General features: G+C 40.2%; 1 protein-coding gene across 3 annotated transcripts in view; it reads right to left on the bottom strand.

The window, feature by feature from the left end:
• LOC124781594 (integrator complex subunit 1) overlaps positions 1 to 24,788 on the bottom strand; it is a 269,211-nt gene that overhangs the window by 24,819 nt on the left and 219,604 nt on the right. For all 3 annotated transcript variants that reach the window (XM_047253875.1, XM_047253873.1, XM_047253874.1), the window contains exons 28-32: positions 24,510 to 24,658; positions 20,902 to 21,031; positions 18,489 to 18,661; positions 13,622 to 13,740; positions 8,946 to 9,096 (exon numbers count right to left, since the gene is read on the bottom strand). In XM_047253875.1, the coding sequence (XP_047109831.1) occupies positions 8,946 to 9,096; positions 13,622 to 13,740; positions 18,489 to 18,661; positions 20,902 to 21,031; positions 24,510 to 24,658 (722 nt within the window). The remainder of the gene's footprint in view (positions 1 to 8,945; positions 9,097 to 13,621; positions 13,741 to 18,488; positions 18,662 to 20,901; positions 21,032 to 24,509; positions 24,659 to 24,788) is intronic.

Consider the following 24,788-nt stretch of genomic DNA (forward strand, 5'->3'; position numbering starts at 1 on the left):
TTGTGGGACTATTGGCATCTCAAAGCTTCTACTATTCGGCGAGTGATCTGCTTTACTCCTAAAGTATTTACACGAAATGGAAAATCACTTCTTCTTCTTCTTCTTCTTCTTCACCTTTTCCTAATTCTTGATGGGGTAAGCATTGTTATATAGGTTGTGAAAAATGTTAGTGGTAGTTGGTGGCCAGATGTCCCCTTCCTGGTATCACCACTCCGCCTGGGACAGAATTAGTGGACTCCATCTGTTTGCATCTAGATTAAATCTTATGTTCGAGTGTGAGGATGTTTTTGACACGTTTGCATAAGGTGCATTTGAGGTGGGACATAGTATCTGCCCAGTATTTACCAAAGTGGGCGTGAGAAACCGCCTAAAAACATCATCAGGGCAGGCTGGCTCACCAGTTCTCATTATTAATCCACAAGGCAGTTCCGATCTGGGACAGACGCACTTCCCCGTATCCTGGAAGTGGTGAAATGCGCTTGGCTATCCATGTAGGTATTTAAGAAAATCAAATAGCATGCAATTATTTCTGATTGCATTTAAAAGTAACATTATCCCAAAACAGCAACCATTATTGATCAACACCTCTAGTTTAATCTCTCTGTGTGGCGACTTCATTTGGCACATTCATGTTGCTTTTTTCCATGGGATAATATAAACACCTAAGTCCATGTGCTGCCTAACTAAAGTAATGTCACATGCCAACGCCACCATCTGACCATGGAAAAGGGCAGAGGGAGGGGGGCAGGGGGAGTGCTCACTTCACAGAAAACATAATTAAAACATTTTGAAAAACAGAAGACTCATTGTGCAATTTTACTGTTACAATAATTGCAGTTACGGACACAAAAAGATGTTATGCCCTTATTTGTAACACACACTTTGGCATTGTCTTTTCTCAAATAGTCGGCACAAAAACAGTTTCCTTTTTGAGTTTGGTATACTGCTGATGACAAGATCATGACAGACTACGAACCACAGTTTTGTGTTTGCCAGGTGTGGAGGAACTAAGCCACGAAAACCGTTTGCACAGATACCATCTTACAGTAATCACTGGGGACTGAAGAATGATATGGAAAACTGAAATTTGATCACACGGACTCTGATTTGTGCTGAATTAGAATGATTACTCCATGCAAAATGCGAGGCCCAGCCCAAATAATTTAGAGTCCAAGAAAAGAGCATTATGCGTGCCCAAGCTCAGAAGTGCTAGTGTTCACAACTCTAGTGGTCTGTGGAGCTTCAGCTTGGTGTTTACATTGTTGAGAATGAAGGTCGAAGCAGAATATTAGCTTAAAGAAAAAAAGACAGGTCAGGATCAAATAAGAATAGGATAAGAAGAATCCTGCTTCTAGGTTGCAGTCAAGGGAGGTCCTTAGGCCAGCAGCTTCAGGATAAAATAGGTGCAGGGTAACAGGTCACAAGTTCTGTGAACCAAGTGCTAGCCTTAGCCAGGTGACAGAAAACACTTGGGTCAGCTACGCAGGGACTTTGAGAAGGAAGATCATGTAATTATAGTTGGAGTAGCAGGAAACAGCCTGGCTATGAATCCAAGATACAGTATTAAGAGTTACCTGAGTAAAACAGGAGCAGAAACTGGCCACACAAATGTGGGGTTTGTCGAGGTCTGTCAGCGCCATGATCAGCCCTGAGTAAACACTGCCGTAAGGCTTGTTAACACTGAGCTGATCAGGATGCTCCAAACACTGGCAAAATCTCACGTAAGTGCTGTTCCAATTGATGCTATTGGTAGGTGGGGATACACTATACATGGTCTGCACCTAAACAGGAAGGGGGAAGCTAAATTAGCTTCTCTATTAGAAGATACTGCAAGGGGGAGGCCACAGTCACACAAGGGATGATCCCTGCGGTTACTGGGACCCTGTAGACCGTTTTTTAGGTTAAAGCCGAAGTCCGGACAGACAACAATCAAGAAAAATAGAACAACAGAAACTTCACGCACAGAAAATGGGAACAAGCTAAGGGTAGTATCAATTCACTTAATCAAAATATCAGGGGAATAAAAAATAAAGTATATGAGCTGATAGTGTGTTCAGACATTCTCAAAAGTAAGAATGAGATTCATATACTTTGTCTCAACACCATGTAACTGTGGGGATGGAAAGTGTTTGAAGTTTGTGCCTGTGAACTACAGATAGATAATGTATTGTTGATATTAACAACAGTGTACATGTCCCCATTAGGAGATTTGGAGTTATTCATAAAAAAGTTTGACTCCCTGTTATGCTGTCTGTCAGACAGAAAGAAGAAGTTACTAAACTAATCTGTAGTGCAGAATGAGATTTTCACTCTGCAACAGAGTGTGTGCTGATGTGTAACTTCCTGGCAGATTAAAACTGTGGGCCGGACCAAGACTCGAACTCAGGACCTTTGCCTTTCGCGGGCAAGTGCTCTACCGACTGAGCTACCCAAACACGACTCACGCCCCGTCCTCACAGCTTTACTTCTGCCAGTACCTCGTCTCCTACCTTCCAAACTTTACAGAAGCTCTCCTGCGAACCTTGCTGTGGCTGTGGCTAAGCCATGTCCCCGCAATATACTTTCTTTCAGGAGTGCTAGTTCTGCAAGGTTCGCAGGAGAGCTTCTGTAAAGTTTGGAAGGTAGGAGACGAGGTACTGGCAGAAGTAAAGCTGTGAGGACGGGGCGTGAGTCATGCTGGGGTAGCTCAGTCGGTAGAGCACTTGCCCGCGAAAGGCAAAGGTCCCGAGTTCAAGTCTCAGTCCAGCACACATTTTAATCTGCCAGGAAGTTTCATAATCTGTAGTGATTTCAATGTAAACTTCCTAAGCAAGTCTGATAGGAAAAGTGACCTACAAGCATTATGACATATAACTTAGGATCAGTGGTCAACTTCCCTTAGCCGTCTAGCTCAAGGCAGTAGCATTCTAATAGATAACGTATTTGTGCACCAAGAGGATGTAAAACTAACACATGCTTTCCCTGTGATACTTGGATTATCTGACCACGATGCACAATTGATTAACTTACAAAACGTGGCAGGGTGTACAGTTCAGAAATCATTATGTAAAGGTGTAAGGTAGCTCAACCTGGTATCTGTCGAGCACTTCATAGAAAGTTTGTTGTTGTTGTTGTGGTCTTCAGTCCTGAGACTGGTTTGATGCAGCTCTCCATGCTACTCTATCCTGTGCAAGCTTCTTCATCTCCCAGTACCTACTGCAACCTACATCCTTCTGAATCTGCTTAGTGTATTCATCTCTTGGTCTCCCTCTACGATTTTTACCCTCCACGCTGCCCTCCAATGCTAAATTTGTGATCCCTTGATGCCTCAAAACATGTCCTACCAACCGATCCCTTCTTCTAGTCAAGTTGTGCCACAAACTTCTCTTCTCCCCAATCCTATTCAATACCTCCTCATTAGTTACGCGATCTACCCACCTTATCTTCAGCATTCTTCTGTAGCACCACATTTCGAAAGCTTCTATTCTCTTCTTGTCCAAACTAGTTATCGTCCATGTTTCACTTCCATACATGGCTACACTCCATACAAATACTTTCAGAAACGACTTCCTGACACTTAAATCTATACTCGACGTTAACAAATTTCTCTTCTTCAGAAACGATTTCCTTGCCATTGCCAGTCTACATTTTATATCCTCTCTACTTCGACCATCATCAGTTATTTTACTCCCTAAATAGCAACACTCCTTTACTACTTTAAGTGTCTCATTTCCTAATCTAATTCCCTCAGCATCACCCGATTTAATTTGACTACATTCCATTATCCTCGTTTTGCTTTTGTTGATGTTCATCTTATATCCTCCTTTCAAGACACTGTCCATTCCGTTCAACTGCTCTTCCAAGTCCTTTGCTGTCTCTGACAGAATTACAATGTCATCGGCAAACCTCAAAGTTTTTATTTCTTCTCCATGGATTTTAATACCTACTCTGAATTTTTCTTTTGTTTCCTTTACTGCTTGCTCAATATACAGATTGAATAACATCGGGGAGAGGCTACAACCCTGTCTTACTCCTTTCCCAACCACTGCTTCCCTTTCATGCCCATCGACTCTTATAACTGCCATCTGGTTTCTGTACAAATTGTAAATAGCCTTTCGCTCCCTGTATTTTACCCCTGCCACCTTCAGAATTTGAAAGAGAGTATTCCAGTTAACATTGTCAAAAGCTTTCTCTAAGTCTACAAATATAGAAAGTTTAAGAAATGTTAATTGGGGAGATGTATACAATGATCCAAATGCTAATGATAAATGCAACATATTTCTTGATAAATTTATATCCCTTTTTTAATATTGTTGTCCAAAAAAATTACTAAATGTAACACCAAACAGTTTTCCAAGATACCTTGGACTACTACGGGTATTAAAGTGTCTTCAGAAAAAAAGAAAAAAAAAAAGCTTTGTCAGGCAGCAAGAATTAGTAAAGACCCATAAGTAACTCTACACTATAAAAAAAAAAATTGTAACATACAGGGAAAAGTTGTCAAAAATCACGAAATATACATGTCAGAGATGAAATTAACAACTCGGGCAATAAAATCAAATCAATATGGAATGTTGTTAGAAGGGAGACAGGAAAAGTAACCACTGGGGTACTTAATTACTGCCCAGCATCAAAAGTAACAAAATTTGGAGTAGGAATTAAAATCCATGGAGAAGAAATAAAAACTTTTAAGGTTTGCCGTTGACATCAAAGGACCTGGAAGAGGAGTTGAACGGAATGGACAGTGTCTTGAAAGGAGGATACAAGATGATCAACCACAAAAGCAAAACGAGGATAATGAAAAGTACCAAAATTAAATCACATTATGCTGAGGGAATCAGATTAGGAAACAAGTCACTTAAAGTAGGAAATGAGGTTTGCTATTTAGGAAGCAAAATAACTGCTGATGGCCGAAGTAGAGAGGATACAAAATGTAGACTAGCAATGCTCATTGTCTCTCGTCCAGGAGCTAAGGAGAGCTTCAAATTTCCTGGGCTCATCGAGAACTGCTCTAAGAAGATTAAAGGACCATAGAATCGGGTCCCATCATGTTCTTATCAAAGAACCGTTGTCTGATGAACAAGCCGTGGATAATCTAGCATGTGTGAGTCCTGGAAAAATGTCAATTGGAGGAAAGTCATTTTCTCTGATGAGCGCACAATTGAGTCTAAGAGCATAGGTCCTGCTGTTGTTTACTGCACAGAAGGGCAACAACATGATGCACACTTTGTGGCCACACATGTTAGGAGCGGGCGCATAAGAGTGAGAGTTTGGGCTGGATGTCTTACATGGGTGTAGAAACTTTAGGAAGTATCCAAGGCAAATTCAATTCAACACCCTATGAACATTTCCTTGAAAATGTGGTCATCCCTGGAGCTCAACTTTAGTACACCGAAGCACATCTCATTTGCTGACATGATAATCATCCCTCAAACACTAGCACTAGGATTCAGAGCTGGTTTTAATGAAGGGAAAATATTATTCAATGCCTTCCGTGGTCTCCAAAGTTGCCTGATTTCAATCCCAAAGAGTTTGTAAGGACTCATCTTAAGAAGACTATGAGACAATTGACCAGACCCTCCTCTGGAAACTGTGAGTGCTCTATGGGAGTTGATTCATTCTTAACAGTAGAGAACCGCCATCGAAGAGGATTTTTTCCATAAACTTATCAATTCTATGACTAGAAGGATCCATGTTGTTCTTGATACCAACAGCATGTGGACAAAATACTAAAGCTATACATAGACTTCTCTTCATTTTCAAACAATGGAAACTCCAGGTAGGAATATCAATTTAGGAAAAGACAGTTTGCTACTTAATTGTGCCTGTCTGGAACTTAACGTGTCTTCTTTACAGTAAGTAGCAATCTGTCTTTTCCTACAGTGTTGCAACTCTTGATTTTATTTCATTATTCTGTAAAAGGTCTTCATAGTTATTAGGCTAACAATATTAATTTCAAATTACAAATCTTCTTGCTATTATATTATTTGTGTTTTTACAGGAGACCAGATGAATATCACCTTCCAAGGATGATTATTTCTATTGTTATAGGAGGTCAGATAAATAACTACCTCTGTCAGCACGTATTAGTCATGCTGTACAATTGGTGAAATGGGCAGAGTTTTGGGTTAGCATGCAGGAGGTCAAGAGTTCGATCCTGTGTTGGGACACACTATTTTTATTTGCTAATTTCATTCTGACATTTCATACTGTTGTTGTTGTTGTTGTTGTTGTTGTGTCTTCAGTTCTGAGACTGGTTTGATGCAGCCCTCCACGCTACTCTATCCTGTGCAAGCTTCTTCATCTCCCAGTACATACTGCAGCCTACCTCCCTCTGAATCTGCTGAGTGTATTCATCTCTTGGTCTCCCTCTACAATTTTTACCCTCCACGCTGCCCTCCAATACTAAATTTGTGATCCCTTGATGCCTCAGAATATGTCCTACCAACCGATCCCTTCTTCTAGTCAAGTTGTGCCACAAACTCCTCTTCTCCCCAATCCTATTCAGTACCTCCTCATTAGTTAAGTGATCTACCCATCTAATCTTCAGCATTCTTCTGTAGCACCACATTTCGAAAGCTTCTATTCTCTTCTTGTACAAACTAGTTATTGTCCATGTTTCACTTCCATACATGGCTACACTCCATACATGTACTTTCAGAAACGACTTCCTGACACTTAAATCTATACTCGATGTTAACAAATTTCTCTTCTTCGGAAATGCTTTCCTTGCCATTGCCAGTCTACATTTTATATCCTCTCTACTTCGACCATCATCAGTTATTTTGCTCCCCAAATAGCAAAACTCCTTTACTACTTTAAGTGTCTCATTTCCTAATCTAATACCCTCAGCATCACTTGACTTAATTCGACTACATTCCATTATCCTCGTTTTGCTTTTGTTGATATTCATCTTACATCCTCCTTTCAAGACACTGTCCATTCCATTCAACTGCTCTTCCAAGTCCTTTGCTGTCTCTGACAGAATTACAATGTCATCGGCGAACCTCAAAGTTTTTATTTCTTCTCCATGGATTTTAATACCTACTCCAAATTTTTCTTTTGTTTCCTTTACTGCTTGCTCAATATACACATTGAACAACATCGGGGAGAGGCTACAACCCTGTCTCACTCCCTTCCCAACCACTGCTTCCCTTTCATGTCCCTCGACTCTTATAATTGCCATCTGGTTTCTGTACAAATTTCATACTGTAATATACACCATCTCTTAGGTCACATATATCCTAAATTTATATTTTGTAACGCTGAACATAACAAATGCATGATTAGACAATAAGAAACAGACAGTTGAAACAAATGACCTGTCATAGGATAGAATAACTACAAAAACAATATCGATTTCTAGATGCTAAAGAGGACAGCTCAGTACAATAACACAACATCTACTTGCTGTTTACACTACGTGTGATATGAGCGCACTCAGATGTCACACATTAGCGACCAGTGGCAATAATAATGTCCATATTAATGACCGCATGAATACATTCGCCTCGGAACAGCAGATGCTCGAAGTGACCTCCCTGCACATTCAAACATTGTGCAACACAATACACAATGGATCGTACAGCTCTAGACCCCTTGTGTCCACAGTAACGAGAGCAGCATGAATACAGGCTACCAATTCTTCCACATTTGTCGGTGCAGTAGAGCACACATGCTCCTTCAGGTGTACCACTAGAAGAAATCCAGGGGATTTACGTCAGGTGAAGGCGGTGGCCATACAAATGGACCTCCACATCCAAGCCATTTCCCTGCAAATTTTCTGTCCAAATACAGCCACACATTAATTCCAGAGTGTGGAGGTGCACCATCATGTTGGAACATGTTTCAGCACATCAGGCAGATAGTTTGACAGGAATGCACGATACCTTTGTGCCATCAATCGGTCAGTCAACATGTAGGGGCCTAGGCACCTGTCACCTGATATTCCGCCCCACACATTGATACAAAAGCGAACTTCATATCCACAGTTACAGGTGATATGTGGGTTAACTTCACACCAATGGTGAGCACTGTGCATACTGAAGACACCATCACAAATGAATGCTGTTTCATCCGATCACTTTATGTTGTGCACGAAGTCATTGTTGGCTTTCTGTTGTTGTTGGAACCATGCACAGAAATGCATCTGCTGATGGCGATCTGCAGGATGCAGGTATTGAGTGAAAGCATAATGATAGGGATGCAGCCCATGCTCGTGCAGCACACACAGTATAATCACACCATCAATCCTGCACGCTGTTCCACCTCTGACAGATATTCTTCTGCACGATTCATCCCGACACCGCTAATTGTGAAATGTTCGGTTACAAATTACACTGTTTCCCGAACGGTAATAGATGTGATGTTTCCAGAATCCCATCAATAGAATAATAATAATAATAATAATAATAATAATAATAATAATGCACCCAGATACGTACTAAACAGCATGCGGTTACCAGACTCGGTGTTGAAAGGCATAAGTAGTGGGACCATGGTGATAACACATACAAATAGTAACCGAGTTTGGACATTATTCAAAAAGCACATTGCTAGTCCTACTGGTAACATAAGGCCCTAATGAAATGTAATGGACCTAAACGAGGCAAGGATAGTTGGTATAAATCTATAAGACCATTGGAGGAGGGTACAAAGAAAACAGATTTTGCATCTAGTAGATGAAATGGTGTGAATAAATTCACACCCACAACGTGGAAAGGGCTTCTTTCAAAGCTGACCAATCTTCTGTTTCTACGATTTTAGTATGTAACGGCAAATGTTTTCTTACAGAGAAAAACAAGAAGATGCTAATAACACCTCAAAGTTCTTTGCCAACTGTTTCATTTAATTAAAATATTTTCTATTATATCTAATTAGGTGTACTTTGTGTACCTGCATGTTTTACAGTTGTTCCTTGATTTCATATCTATTGACATCTAGCATACACAACAATTTGTACAAACCTGAGGACTAAGACAGGGTGCACAGACGCCATCTTACGAGCAGAGAGCTCATATTCCTGGGAACGTCGCGCCCAGTCTTTGCCTTGATGGGAAGCTGTCAGAGCAGTCAGTACTGTGTGCGACATTGAATCCAGAGTGCTGCTAGTCCAGTCTGAAAATAAACATCATGTTTGAAAAAGCATGATCATGAATTCTATGAAACACACACCAATGAAATAGACACAAATTGTAAATGTTGCCATGAAACTGGGAACTCTGAAGACTACAGGACATTGCAGAGGTAAAAATGTCACTGTATTATAGTTGCGTACAAGTAAGAAGGCGGCTGTGTTACGCATTCTGCACAAAGTGGGACGGAGAATAGTTTGTTGCATCATAAATGTGCCCTTTATCTCCGTCCCACGCTTCATGCTCCAGCTGTTTCCCACCCTTGCAACTGGAAATATTCCTGTCTCCTCTAGACAAATTTATATGCAGGTAAAACTCTCACTGTTGCTTTTTGGCATAATCCTCGTTGTATTTGCTTTATGACACCCATGTTGAAAACTACAGTGACGAAGTACTCTCATCATACCTGGACTAATACAACAATCAACAATAATGTTCAATGAATGCCCCAAAGTGCACACTGTATACAAATACGCAGATTGATGCTATTGGCTGTATTGTCATAGTGTATAATACTTTTTGCTAATGCATATCCCTCTACCATTCACCTTCTTACATGTACACCACTACAGAGCACAGAATCATAATTTTACTAATCATTGTTTATCGGGAGTCAAGACACCTGTATAACTTCTTTCAGTTCTTATGATTGGTTTAGAAATTAAATTTTTTAAACAGAATTAGCTATTAAATTTAGATTTATTTCTTTGGTTCTGTACAATGGATGTTAATTTTATTACTAACTGTGAACCATGCTTTTTTTCCATTCAAAAAATTATTCAAATATCAAGTGTTAAATATTTTAACATTATTATGATCTGCAACTTTCAGTGTGACAGAATGGTGAATGATCTCTTATACTAAGCACTTCACAACGTACATGTAAGTTTAAGTGGCACTAGGCTTCAATACATCAACACAAATCTAGCCTCGATCCACTACATCCTGCAGCATGCAGCTGCAGAAACTCCATTTCTTCAAATGGTTATTCAAGCCTTACACATTTCCGTCATCATCTGAGTGAGCCAACAAACTGCTACATCACTTTTGTCACTACACGTGCAACCATAGACTACACAAGGGCCAAAGATGTTCTTCAGCAGCAAAGAAATTGATGTGAACTGAATCATTGGATAGACACTCGATCCAAGCTGCGATATCAATACATCAATAAGCACTGCACTGTACCAACATCTTTGCAAGTTGATCAAAGAAAGGGTTTAAGGAACTGATCTAGCTTCAATTTGTAGGCTCACTTAGAAGATGGCTAAAAAATATTTGGCCGAAACAGCAGTTTAAGAAATGTAGTTTCTACAGCTGCATGTCCAAAATTTAATGTCTCAGCCAATGTACCATAAAAATGCACAAATCTAGATCTGAATAATGAACTTTAAAGCAGAATGCATTAACCTAAACAATAACATTTCACACCCAAAGTAATCTGAACACCTGTTTCCTGCCAATTTATAGTATACATGCAAAGAATTGACAAATATTAAGCAAGTGAGAAACACAATTCATGCAGAAAACAGCTCCAATGGAATCTACAGAGAGAGGAATAGAAACTCGGAATGGAGCAGTGAAAATGTCGCACAGGACATATTTCAGAGCAGCTCAGAACTGACGACAAATCATGACGCAGCTGCAGTGTGCCATTAAAACTTTGCAATCAGTTGAGCACAACTATAGACAGGGGATTTACCCTGTTATAGATAAATATTTGGTTACATCCTAATATCAAGAAATCGAGAAAAAATGTTTTGTAACTAATATACCGGCAGATAGAAATTCTTACCCACTCATAAGAGGAGACAATGGAATTTAGGCTAAAAAGCATCTATCTATGAATGTATGGTTTCGCGGCAATATGTACTGATAAAATTTTCTTGGGCTTCCAGCTGCATCAAGTTGTTTAAAATCCTGAGCTTTTGGCCAATTGTTCCTCAGCCATTGTCAAGTGGTGACTGTTTTTTGTTTGCTGCTACTGTCTTTATGTAGCCAAACTGCCTACTGCGATTTCACTGGTGCCCACTCCTACGCCATATGAGGTAATGCTTTCATTGTGTGTCCACTTCAAATTTCGGACGGCCGGGTCCCAAGCAGTACTTAGCTGTAGGCCACCATCTTTATCAAGGACACAAATTTTTATCTCTATTGCTTATTTAATTATGCTATCCCAGAAACTACTAATCCACATAATAATGAGTGTCTCTTTCAATCCAATACAAAATACATTTTCTAGAGCACACTTTGCCATTGCTGATTTCTCAGACCGAAGGCAAAAGCATCTCTCATGTTCTACACAGAGCTGCTCAATAATATGCGGCACAGTCTGTCCGATTAAAATATTCTCCATCATATAAAAAATATGACATCAGAGTATGCTTAAATTAATCCACAACAGTGTCATCAAATAACTGGGAGAGCAGGTCTGTGGAATCCTTGATGGAATGCACATGAATAATGACACCACATCAAAACTGACTATAATATCTCTTTCTCCAAGAGGCAGGCATTTAATTCAATTGATGAAGTCAGTTGTATTTTTGATGTGGTGCACACAGTGACCAATGTGCTGACTAAGGAAAATGGCCACACATTTCAGGAGTCAGTAAGTCGGCAAAACAATGGTGCTCACAATGGCATGTAGAGGTGTGTTGTTCTTATGAACCTGTGGAAGGACATACCATGTCACTGGTCGAGGTGCCCAAAGGAAGAGATTCTTAATGAAACTCTCTTCCACTGAAAAATTTGTGACAACACCCTCAATAATGATGGAGGCCTACAGATCAGCACAGCCTGGGATCTGGCCACTGGAAGGTTGAAAGGATGTCCAATGAAAACATTACGTCATATGGCATTGAAGCAGGCACCAACAATGTCACAGAATCAGTGGACTATGTAATGACAGCAGCAGTAGCAACCAAAAAACAGTCACCTTTTGACAGTGGCCGAGGAGTACTCGCCCAAAAGCTCATGGATTTTAAACAACTTGAAGCGGCTGGAAGCTCAAGAGAATATTATTAAAAAAATGTATTGAGAAATTAAACTGTATTGCTAACTAGTAAACACAAAAGATAGTACTGCTCTTTCTTCTGATACTTATCAGTTACACAAACATGGTTCATTAACAATTAACGTTATGCACTTATGATATAGATCACTTCTTGAATCTTTGAGCTTTTCTTTATTCTACAAGTTCTACAAGAAGGGTTTATACAGTCCAAAAATTTGTGGGATTGAATGAAAGTAAGTAATACGTCTACAACACTGAAAACAGCCATGCTTTACTGACACTCAATGTGATTCAGCACAATACAAGACAAAAATATTTGCATAAAGACTCAGATTCATTCCTTGTGTAGCATAAGGGAAGACTTTCAAAATCAGGTGTACAGCACTTCAAAATGGTACCATTAGACACAGTAAGAAATTGAGATTCCCTTCAGAGTCAAAACAAAATTACAATTTTATTTTATTAACCACTCACTATACAAACTAATTGGTTACCTACATTCATGAACTGAAAATTCACATCAGCCAACCAGTAATGTTCACCGTAAACAGGCTTCTATTCTTTTAGCATAGGTACAGTTATGCTTCACCACATATTAGAGTGGTCAATTAAATATTACGCTAGCAGTAGCAGACAAACAGCAGCTACCAGCTACATAATATAACTGTGAAAGTATCAAGACTTTCCTGCTACTTTCACGATGTTAAATTTAACTTCTGTAAGCACAAATAGTATCTGGAAAAAAAAGTCTGTGGCACTTGTCCCACAAATCATCTTCTGGTCTGACTACAGGCAGAATAGAGCCTTCTGTCTGCCACAGCACTGGATGTTTGGGTGGGAGAAGGAAGGGGCAAGCCCATTACCCTTGTTGCCTTTTACACCCAGGAAAGAGCCTTGATTCTTAATCTGACAGCAAGATGAGTGTACGTAGGGCCACCTTGGAGGGACTGGAACTAGGAAAAGTCCTTGCTCCTACCAGAACCTCTAGGGCCAGAGTCGAGCACTCTACCCGTGTAGAAAATAAATTTCTAACAAATGCTGTTCATGGAGTTAATATAACTGAGGAAATAGCAGCTTTTTTCCCCTCAAGTATCAACTTCCACCCTAATTTCCTAGGTTACATTTAGCTGGCACTATCACAAATAATATTAAGTGGTATACTGTTAATTTATTGTCAATACAATGTACAGATTAAGTTCCCACAATTTGCTTTTTTTTTTTGTGTTAATGCAGACCTTGCTTCATTCCACATCCCTGAAAGTTCTTCTTCATGATGGGGTCTATGAACCATAACAAATCCGTTAAAGTTATAAGAAGTGTTCATCGAATTATCGGATGCTGTTGTTATCTTTACTATGAGAATTACAAAAAACAAAAACCCATTACCAGCTCTTTGGATAAAGTAATGTGTGCAAGCCGATGCAAACTGCTTGAATGATACAATCCATCCGATTTATACAGTAAAAAAATTAAGAAACATGCTTTTACTCACCTGACACAGAAGAATTTTCAAGAAATGGATCCCGTTCATCATCCTTGAAGTAATGTATAACACTTGGAATGCGCAGATATAGTTGCAGCAATAATTTTTGGGCAACTTCAGATCTTACACTGCAATGAGAACATAAAGCATGTCAGTCACGAAATCAGGAAGTTAATGGACAACAGAGTTGTGAAAGCATTAAAAAAAGAAGGAAAGTAATTAATTTGATTCACACGATTTTCTCAAAAATTGCAATCAGTAAAGTAACGTACAAATTCGTTATAATAAGGAGAATATAAGACAGATCTGAAAAGTTATTTCAAAAGAAGAATAGTCATTAATTTAAATTATTTTCTTACAAACTGCAATCAGCACAGTAAGGTATAAATTTGCAGTAGTGTGCAAATTCATTGGTACAAGACGATTAACCTTTAACTGTGCACATGTATTACTGTACATATAATACACTAAGTGGCTAACTGAATGTCAAACTAATGTGTCCTCCTCTTGCTTTAATGAGCTTCTGAACAGGTTGTGGCATAGATTCGACCAGGTCAGAATAAATGTTTCATAGCCGTGTCATCATGAAACCACATTTTTGCCACATTTACAAACTAACCTACATTCTTTTATCAACAGTCCATTTAACTAAGACATCTCTTCACAAAACTCCACAAATTCTCAATGGGATTTAAGTCTGGTGAATTACCAGGTCACTGAAGTACATTATTACTCTTTTCTTCCATGAATGTCTTGACTGCTTTAGAAATGTGACATAGGACCAGATCATGTTGAAATGCTCCTCCACTATGTGCATAGGTCTGTAGGAATGACACAATCCTGCACCTAAGAATTTCCATGTATTTGGCTGAATTCATCATCCATCAACTTGTTAGTGTCCCAGGGTCACTTGCAGTGAGGAATCTCCACATTTTTTGGAAGCATATTTTGCAGACTGTTCAGGATGCTCACCCCTGACTGCCTCATGGGTGCTTCAACTGACAACACTTGCTCTGAACCCTTGAGAAATAAAAGGTGACTCATCACTGAAAATTACACGTTTCCAGTTATTTGAGATCCAAGATTTACGAATTTTGGCCCACGCCAACCATTTTTTTTTTTTTTTCCTTCATGGCAGGTGTTAACAACTACTTCTTTACTGTCTTTCTTGCCTTCCACTCACAATCAAGAAGCCTATGCTGTGCTGTTCTGTTGAAGAGCCAATTTCAATCCCAGTAGCCAAGACATCTTTCTGAAGGTCCTTAATTGTCTTGTGAGGGTGAATTCTACTGTTTCTAAGTACAGTTTTCTCAGTTATAGTGGTGATTTTTGATTTTCATATACATCTGTCTTTTCTCTTTGGAGACAATGAATGAGGCAGTCTCACTAAATGTCCTAATTCAGTCTTGAAATACAAGATCTTCCCCATACCAACAACAGAGGCAATGCCTCAGAGTCACAGTTGTGTGTTCATGAAGAGTAACTATTTTTGCAGGCTTATGGGGTGAAATGTTCCTTTTAACACAAACCCAAAGTTTTCCAGCTGTTGATGCTCATACAAGCACTCCACTGAACTGTAAGGGACCTACAATTGTTGTTCACTATCAAGAAACAACAGTAGTCTACCAAGAGTTTAACAATTCCTTGTAAAATATAAGCTTGTCTCAATTAATTTGTACAGAATTGTGAAGACAAAGACATTGTTTAACATTTGTTACCAAAAATCTCGAAAAATTTTTGACCAATACTTCAAATTTTTACACTTTACTCTAATATACATTTGGACAGACATTGGCTAGGTTTTTTTAAGCAAAAATGTACAGCTTCTCCATTCAAACTCACTACCAGAAAGAAAATGCTGTTCTTTGAAAAGGTTAGATTTTGTTAACTTTCTTACCGTCAGTTTTAACTATGATTACTGGTCATTTAAACCATTACAGAAATTGTTTCTCCCATATATATTCTTGTACCTTGTATATAATTTTGAGCAAAAATTCTATACACAACAACATGCTTTTTTGTTTTCTTCCTTGCAGTCGATTTTAACAGAATACAGGGAAATTCTATTAATGGCTTATACTGGTTAATGATTAGACTACTACTATGCAATCTGAATCATCTGAAACTTTGCAATCCTATGCCTTTGCAGATTAAAACTATTTGAAATATTATCATTGGAGCTACTATCCTTACAGATCCAGCAGCTGAAGATGTCTCTCATACCCTGTATACCAGTGGCCCCAAACCACTTCATCCATTCATTTTAATTTTACAATTAAAGCTTTGTTTATAATAACAATAAGCAAAGTTCAAGGTCAGTGGGAGGGGGAAAAAGGGGATTTTTTTGGGGGGGGGGGGATGGTCACAGGGGGAGGGGGGGAAAGAGGGCAATGACAGAGAGAGAGAGAGAGAGAGAGAGAGAGAGAGAGAGAGAGAGAGAGAGAGAGAGGGAGGGAGGGAGAGGGAGGGAGGAGGAGGGGGGGGGGGGGGGGGAAGGAAACTAGGAAGTATATCTAGTTTTCAAACAAATTTAGTAATTGTAAAATATTGCCGGGTTTGTTAGTTCATTATAACAAGAATCAACTTCCAATCCACTCCTCCACACCATCATCATCGTGAACTCTACAAACTCAATGGTGCCAGTGTCCGTATGGCATTCCTATCTGTACATCTACTTTTACATCTAAACCCATACTCTGCAAATGACTCTGAAGTGTGTCGCAGAGGGTACTGCACCAGCTATTAGCACTACTTCTCATTCTATTGAAGTACGGAGTGTTGGAAGAATGACTGTGCGAATGCCTCTGTATCTGCTGTAACCAATCCAATCTTGTCTTCACTATCCCTACAGAAGCTGTAATACAGGGCTTTTCAAAATGAATATATGGATTTTAAGGCTTTGTAACATTTATTATTTAACTTACAATTATAAATAATACATCAAGTTAAAGAGCAACTACAACAGTTTTTCTTAAAAGTGTTCAATGTCAGCACCATCGTCACACATCGAGTAGACAGGCAAGTTCTTCCAAAACCTTGATCTCTGTGTCGATAGCAATTGTTGCAACAATGCTGCTTCTGAAGTTGAATAGATCAGCTGATGGTGGAGACATATAAACATCATCCTTTATGAACCCCCAAAGGCATGGGGTCAGAACCTGTGTGAATATGAATGTTATATAAAACAAGCTCTGTCATCCAGTGGATTGCGGCTAATCCAGCAGTCGGGCACAACATTGTTTAACCAATCACGTGATGAGTTATGCCAGTGAGATGGCACACCATTTTGCTCCCAAATAAAATTCTGCAGTTCAGCTTTTTCCAGTTGAGGAAAGAGATGTAGTTCTAGAGCATCAAGACGAGAAACACCAGTTACAGTTGCTTCACTGAAAAAGTCGAGCGGAGTCTCGTTGCAACTGTACCAACTCTTGAGGATCTGCTGACCTCCAGATACACACATTACGTGTGTTCACATTTCCGTTTAGGTGAAATGTAGATTCACCACTGAAGACAACACGATCCAGAAAATCTTCAACTCACACAGCAAAATTTCTTTTGCGAAGTTGGCACATAAACTGTAGTCTGTAGGCTTTAGAGCTTTTAACAACTACAACCGACAAGGACGAACTGATATCTTGGGACTACATGTGATAGACTCTCACTCATTCATTATTTTTTCCATTCATTCTTGGTCATTCCACACACTACCCTTTGTGCACGGGTATACAAACAAATCTGTTTGAGTTGCTCTTTCATTTGATGTATTTTTATAACTGTAAGTTGAATGTAATAAATGCTATCAAGCCTTAAAACCCATGTATTCATTTTGAAACACCCTGTATATTCCTAGAGTATTAATTTGAAGCTGATTCTTGAAAACTTTGTAAATACACTTTCTTGGGGTAGTTCATGTCTATCCTCAAGTGTCTGTCAGCTTGGTTTCTTTAACATCTCTGTTACACTCTTCCATGGCTCAAACAAAGTTGTGACCTTCATGCTGACCTCCATATGCATTCAAAATTCTCTGTTAGTGCTATTTGGTACAGGTCTCGCACACTTGTGCAATATTTTAGAATGGGCCACACAAGTGATTTGTAAGCAATCTCCTTTGTAGACTGATTGCATTTTGCTAATATTCCACCAGTCAACTAAAGTCTGCCATCTACTTTATACGTGACTGAGCCTGCATGGTCATGCCATTTCTTATCTCTACCAAGTGTTACACCATGGTATTTTATAACAACGGAAATTTTTGCATGGAATACTACATAAATTAAAGGAAAGACAATCACTCACCTATAGCTGACGTTTTCCACACAGGCAGGAACATGCAACAAAAGACAATATGTACACTGGTGTTCAACTCTTTAGGGTGAAGAGATTAAGGGAAGGATGCATGATGTGGTGATGGGGTAGTGAGATAGTGTGAGGCAGGTTTTTCCACAGGTGACTCAGGGGCTGCCAAAGAAGACATAATGAGTTCAGTGGGTTACAGAATATACCTGTGTGTGTGTGTGTGGGGGGGGGGGGGGGGCATGCGCAAACATGTGCATTCCTCAACCCTTTCCTCTACTCCCTGCTCCTTTCTATCCTTAATCACTTTACCTGTCATCATCCCTCACACCAGTCAAGCTGTGCAGAACTGCAGTACCAATGCAGTTTATTCAGCTGGCACATGTTAGGTGTACAGGTTCTGTGTGTGTGTGTGTGTGTGTGTGTGTGTGTGTGTGTGAGGGGGGGGGGGGGGGTTCTTAGCTTCACTCCTAAATTATTTACAATAAAATATCTGTATCATTAACCTGTAAACAATTTACTTCTAATGACACAACACAGCTAACTAAATGTCACATTCAAATAATATTTGTTTAATACAAACCCATTCTTTGCAGCAGCTACTGTAATTAAATGTTGAGCAACAAGTGCTCGATCCTCATCCTGAGACAAGCACTGTAACATCAGTGGTAGTCGCAGTTCCATTTTGTCTTGATATTCGCCAACACCAGATGTCATCACTGCTTCTTCCACAATATACTCCACCAACACCAATAACTGTGCACACACAAAAAGAAATAGCAATTTGAATGAAACCGTACATTGAACTAATATATAAATAGTATCTTCATCTACATTGTCCATTGCGGAGTGTACCATGTATTACTAGTAGCTAATCCTTTCCTGTTTCCCTCACAAACAGAGTTGAGGAAAAAATTAATGTGAATATGTCTCCTTAAGACCCCTAATTTTCCTTATCTTACTTCATGATCCTTATGCACAATATAAGTCAGTGGCAGTAAACCATTCTGCAGTCAGATTCATACCATCTGCCCTCCCCCATTTCCAATTCTTTTTCCATAATTTATGTGAGAAGAAAATACATCTGTAGAAATCCATTGTCTGCTTCTTTTAAGCAGAGCAAGGAAGATTTGTCACTGCATATATACCATACCTGGGTGTGAAAGGGATGACAGCTGTCAAAATGCAGGTACTGTTGGTGGTTGGTGGGTTTAATGTGGACATAGATGTGGATGGAGCCATCAGAGAGGAGGAGGCCATAGCTTGGCTGCCCGAGGACGGTGTATCTGCAGTGACAAAAACTCCCTTGCTCAGTATGCTGAGGGTCTCACCGAGGCCTTCACAGATAGGCACTATCCCCCAGACCTAGTCTGCAAACAGGTCTCCTGTGCCATTTCCCCCCACAACATCAGTTCTCCTACCCCCACAAAAAACCAGCCACAAAGGAGAGTCCCCTTTGTCACCCAGTACCACCCAAGACTGGAAAAACTGAACCATATCCTTCGTCGGGGCTTTGAGTACCTATTGTCATGCCTTGAAATGAGGAACATCCTACCCAAGATATTTCCACCACCTAAAGTGATGTTCCATTGCCCACCCAACCTTGACAACATTCTAGTCCATCACTATGCCACTACCAATCCCAACCCCTTGCCATGAGAATCATACCCCTGTGGAACACCCAGGTGCAAAACCTGCCCTATTTACTGGCCTGTAACATTAGAAAACAGAACAGTACAACTTTAATCTTCAACTGGAAATACTGCCTGAAATACTGTTGCATGTTAAAATAGTAACAAACCAAAAAGAAAATATTGGTAAACACAAAAAATCTTACACGCAAGAGTAATTTACGGTAGTGCCTGTACTTTAAAATACATCAGTATCTTAAGACAAGATATTATTATTGTGAGTGAGAGTTTATTAGATACCTCATTACAGTACTATATTGACACACAACTGATTTGCACTTAACTATTTAAAATAAGAAATCACAGAGTTAAAAATGTTCTGTTCTTAAGCAGGACAAATAAACTCTGTGATGTTTTTTCGCTTCGCAGACCACAATATTAATTTTGTCACATTCACTGCCATTTCTTAATTCACAAAATGGCTATTGAGGGAGACTTAGATCTTTGTTCAACATACTGAAGGGATATATCAAATGAATTTTTTTGCATCTGTATGTGGAACTCGAGACGTAGGTTCATTGTCTTTGTTGCCATCACTTTTCTCATTCTCATCAGTTGTTAGAGCAACAGCATCAATGATTTGGTCATCAATTAATTCTGCTTCTGTTGTCCAGTCAACGTCAGCTGTACTGATCCACTCTCATGTCACTAAGCTCAACATCCAGTTGTATGGACAGAGAGACATGTTTATGTTTAGTTTTACACACTGTCACTACTTTATAAAAGAAATGCTTGCACAGCAACACCTACTGATTGATTTAGAAACAAGTTATTTCATACTAAAACTGGTCGAACTATTGCACTTAGCAATGGTCAACTGCCTACTGATGCATATTGCAGATTATGAGCCATCAACAAGTGCTGTAGCAGCAGCCCTTGTTTGTAACAAAAACACCAGAAGTAGGATGGTCAGACTAAGCAGGAAGTCGAACCATTCGAGGTCCGATTAGCGAGGTTCTATTGTAAGTGTGTTGGCTTTACCACAATGCCTAAGAGACTCTAGAGTGGATTTTGTCTGAACCTGTGCCCTGTCACTTTGTAGCTTTTAAGAGTTTTTCTTGTTTCATTCAGTACACCATCTGTGAGTATAATACTTTGATTTTATCACATGGTCCACTAAAAGCAATTTGTGCCTGAACAATGCATTCTGCAAGAGAGGAAAACACAATATTGAGTAGTATTTACTTTTATCTCTTGGTTTCCTTTGTCATACTATCAAAAATATCTGTATACACAGAAAGAAAGTTGAAAGTAAAGATCTGATAAACATAGAGTAGTAATTTCATTATTCTAATGAGATCATACCTGTTCTCGTGTAAGGTTGAGAACATCTTCCTGAGAGTAATGCTTTGGTGTGAACTTTTCGCGTCCTTGCCAAAGTTTGGGGTTGCAAGTGAGTGCCCACATGAAATCCAGAACAGCTGTAGGATGATACCTAATGGTGTTAACATAAGATATTATGAAAAATAAATATCAAGAGTGTATTTAAGGTTGACATTAACAATAATTCCCCAGAGTCCAATAATAATGACGACCACAAATATATGAAGATCCTTATAATCCATGTCTTAGGTAAATCAAAGGAAATGACAGTTTACAATACTGAAAGAGCTGTAGGGAAATTTAACAGCTTATCTTGTATATGCAGGACAAAAATACTTTTCTGAATTACAATAAGACAGAATAGTTTGTCAGTACTTACCTTCAGGAGGCAAAACTCCAGTAATGCCAATACACATAAAAGAGACAATGAAACTGTCTAGCTTTCAGAACTATTAGCTCATTCCTCAGGGAGTAATGGGGATGATTAGAAGATAGAAGCAGGTCATTCTGACCCCAAGAAGACAGGACGTTAACTCTGTCCTCTTTTCATCCATGGACTGAAGCTGGTACATTGTATCCCAGCGAACTATCCTTGAGATAGAACTGAGTCCAGCACTCTCCCCCTTCACTTGTGTATCCCCTCATCTACACAACAGGATTAGGAAGGAACTAACACCTCCAAAAGCTAGGATAGTTTTCCATATATTCATATATGTGTATCAGCAATACTGGAATTTCACCTTCTGGAAGGCAAGTACTTGTCAGACTTACTGTCTCCCTGTAATTTAACCGTTTTCTACACAAATTTTCCTTTTGAAACAAGAGACCTTTTGTGCTACTAAACAGAGTCTTTGCAATGGGTGTTAAGATAAAATTAACTGAGTTGTGTATCTTCTAGGGACACACTATACAAAAAATCATTACTAGCTGCATGCAGTTGCAGACTGTTGCAAAAAGACAAGGCAGTGTAAATTAAAAGGGATCATACATATACACTCCTGGAAATGGAAAAAAGAACACATTGACACCGGTGTGTCAGACCCACCATACTTGCTCTGGACACTGCGAGAGGGCTGTACAAGCAATGATCACACGCACGGCACAGCGGACACACCAGGAACCGCGGTGTTGGCTGTCGAATGGCGCTAGCTGCGCAGCATTTGTGCACCGCCGCCGTCAGTGTCAGCCAGTTTGCCGTGGCATACGGAGCTCCATCGCAGTCTTTAACACTGGTAGCATGCCGCGACAGCGTGGACGTGAACCGTATGTGCAGTTGACGGACTTTGAGCGAGGGCGTATAGTGAGCATGCGGGAGGCCGGATGGACGTACCGCCGAATTGCTCAACACGTGGGGCGTGAGGTCTCCACAGTACATCGATGTTGTCGCCAGTGGTCGGCGGAAGGTGCACGTGCCCGTCGACCTGGGACCGGACCGCAGCGACGCACGGATGCACGCCAAGACCATAGGATCCTACGCAGTGCCGTAGGGGACCGCACCGCCACTTCCCAGCAAATTAGGGACACTGTTGCTCCTGGGGTATCGGCGAGGACCATTCGCAACCGTCTCCATGAAGCTGGGCTACGGTCCCGCACACCGTTAGGCCGTCTTCCGCTCACGCCCCAACATCGTGCAGCCCGCCTCCAGTGGTGTCGCGACAGGCGTGAATGGGGGGACGAATGGAGACGTGTCGTCTTCAGCGATGAGAGTCGCTTCTGCCTTGGTGCCAATGATGGTTGTATGCGTGTTTGGCGCCGTGCAGGTGAGCGCCACAATCAGGACTGCATACGACCGAGGCACACAGGGCCAACACCCGGCATCATGGTGTGGGGAGCGATCTCCTACACTGGCCGTACACCACTGGTGATCGTCGAGGGGACACTGAATAGTGCACGGTACATCCAAACCGTCATCGAACCCATCGTTCTACCATTCCTAGACCGGCAAGGGAACTTGCTGTTCCAACAGGACAATGCACGTCCGCATGTATCCCGTGCCACCCAACGTGCTCTAGAAGGTGTAAGTCAACTACCCTGGCCAGCAAGCTCTCCGGATCTGTCCCCCATTGAGCATGTTTGGGACTGGATGAAGCGTCGTCTCACACGGTCTGCACGTCCAGCACGAACGCTGGTCCAACTGAGGCGCCAGGTGGAAATGGCATGGCAAGCCGTTCCACAGGACTACATCCAGCATCTCTACGATCGTCTCCATGGGAGAATAGCAGCCTGCATTGCTGCAAAAGGTGGATATACACTGTACTAGTGCCGACATTGTGCATGCTCTGTTGCCTGTGTCTATGTGCCTGTGGTTCTGTCAGTGTGATCATGTGATGTATCTGACCCCAGGAATGTGTCAATAAAGTTTCCCCTTCCTGGGACAATGAATTCAAGGCGTTCTTATTTCAATTTCCAGGAGTGTACATTTACACAAAGCATATATTACTGCACACAAAAGCATTAAAATGTCCACACAAGGCTAGTCTACTAGTAGTGCCTTTACTGTCAGTGTCAGAAGACAGCCACAAGTAACAGGCAGCAAGAGGTACATGAATGTTCATCGAGTGAGAGCATTTGCTCAGAAAGGACACAATCAGCTGTAAATTCCCTCTCCATCTTATGATATACACCAACAGCTGTTGTCCCGTTGTCTTTGTTCGCATGACTGTCAAGTGAAACTTACAAATATTCTGCTTGAACCCTGATGTCTATGGAAAGATGTGGACAGTTGATTGAGAAAGGCCCCCGTACTTTCATTCTCATTTTCATTATGTCACACATGTAAGGATTTATTAGCCTTTCTTTGTCACTAATCAAGTGTGTCACTTTAATTCTGCTGTTGCACAATTGCGCTAGTGTTCTATCAAGTAACAATGTAAATAAATGTGTGCCACCACAGTACTGTGTCAACATTTCTTTAGGCACTGATTTTGACATCCCTTTCTTCTATTAGCAACTCAACAACATTTATATAAAAAGAGTGTGTGTCCAGATTACACGATGTAAGGTCTGCATGTTAGGTAAACAATCTTCTTTTTTATTTAAACTCAAACATGTTTCAGAGCCTTTGTGTCCTGTTTGGCTTTGCATGAAGAAACAGTTGTCTGCATAAAGCAGACAATTTTATCTGCAAACACAGCCACTGTAAGAGCAAAAAAAAAAGTTCAAATGTGTGTGAAATCTTGTGGGACTTAACTGCTAAGGTCATCAGTCCCTAAGCTTACACACTACTTAAGCTAAATTATCCTAAGGACAAACACACACACCCATGCCCGAAGGAGGACTCGAACCTCCGCCAGGACCAGCCACTGTAAGAGCAGCAAAACCAACTGAGGAATACCTGTGTTCATGCAAATAATACAATAAAATATTACCTATATTTACTGCTGGTTGAAAGACACTAATAAAATATCTCCATCAAATTCACATAATGCAAAATATGTCAAACATAAATAAAAATTGATAAGTAACAAGTAACGCTTTTGATTATAAAATTAATGCTTCGTAAGGATGAATAGTTATTAAGTTGTAGTACTGATATTATCTACTCAGTCTTACATTTATTACAGTAAGAAAAAAGCAAATTAAAAAAGTACCTCATTTCAAACTTATTCAGCAGTCTCTGAACACAATGGAACAGAGTCGACCAAGAAGCTCGATGGGCTAGTAGTGTCAGAAGATATGGGCGGCAAGTTTGTGTCACTCCACTATTGCCACATTCTGTCTTTGAAAATAACAGCTGCATCTGCAGATATGACAAATTTAAACACTCACCTTTTGCAAAGATTCTAATGAATAAAATAAGTTATCACTAAATGAACAAAAGTATAGAACAGTTACACTTGCCAACAGCTGAAACATAACTAACAAGGGCA

This window comes from Schistocerca piceifrons, chromosome 1 (assembly GCF_021461385.2).
Source record: "Schistocerca piceifrons isolate TAMUIC-IGC-003096 chromosome 1, iqSchPice1.1, whole genome shotgun sequence".
Taxonomy (NCBI): Eukaryota; Metazoa; Arthropoda; class Insecta; order Orthoptera; family Acrididae; genus Schistocerca; species Schistocerca piceifrons.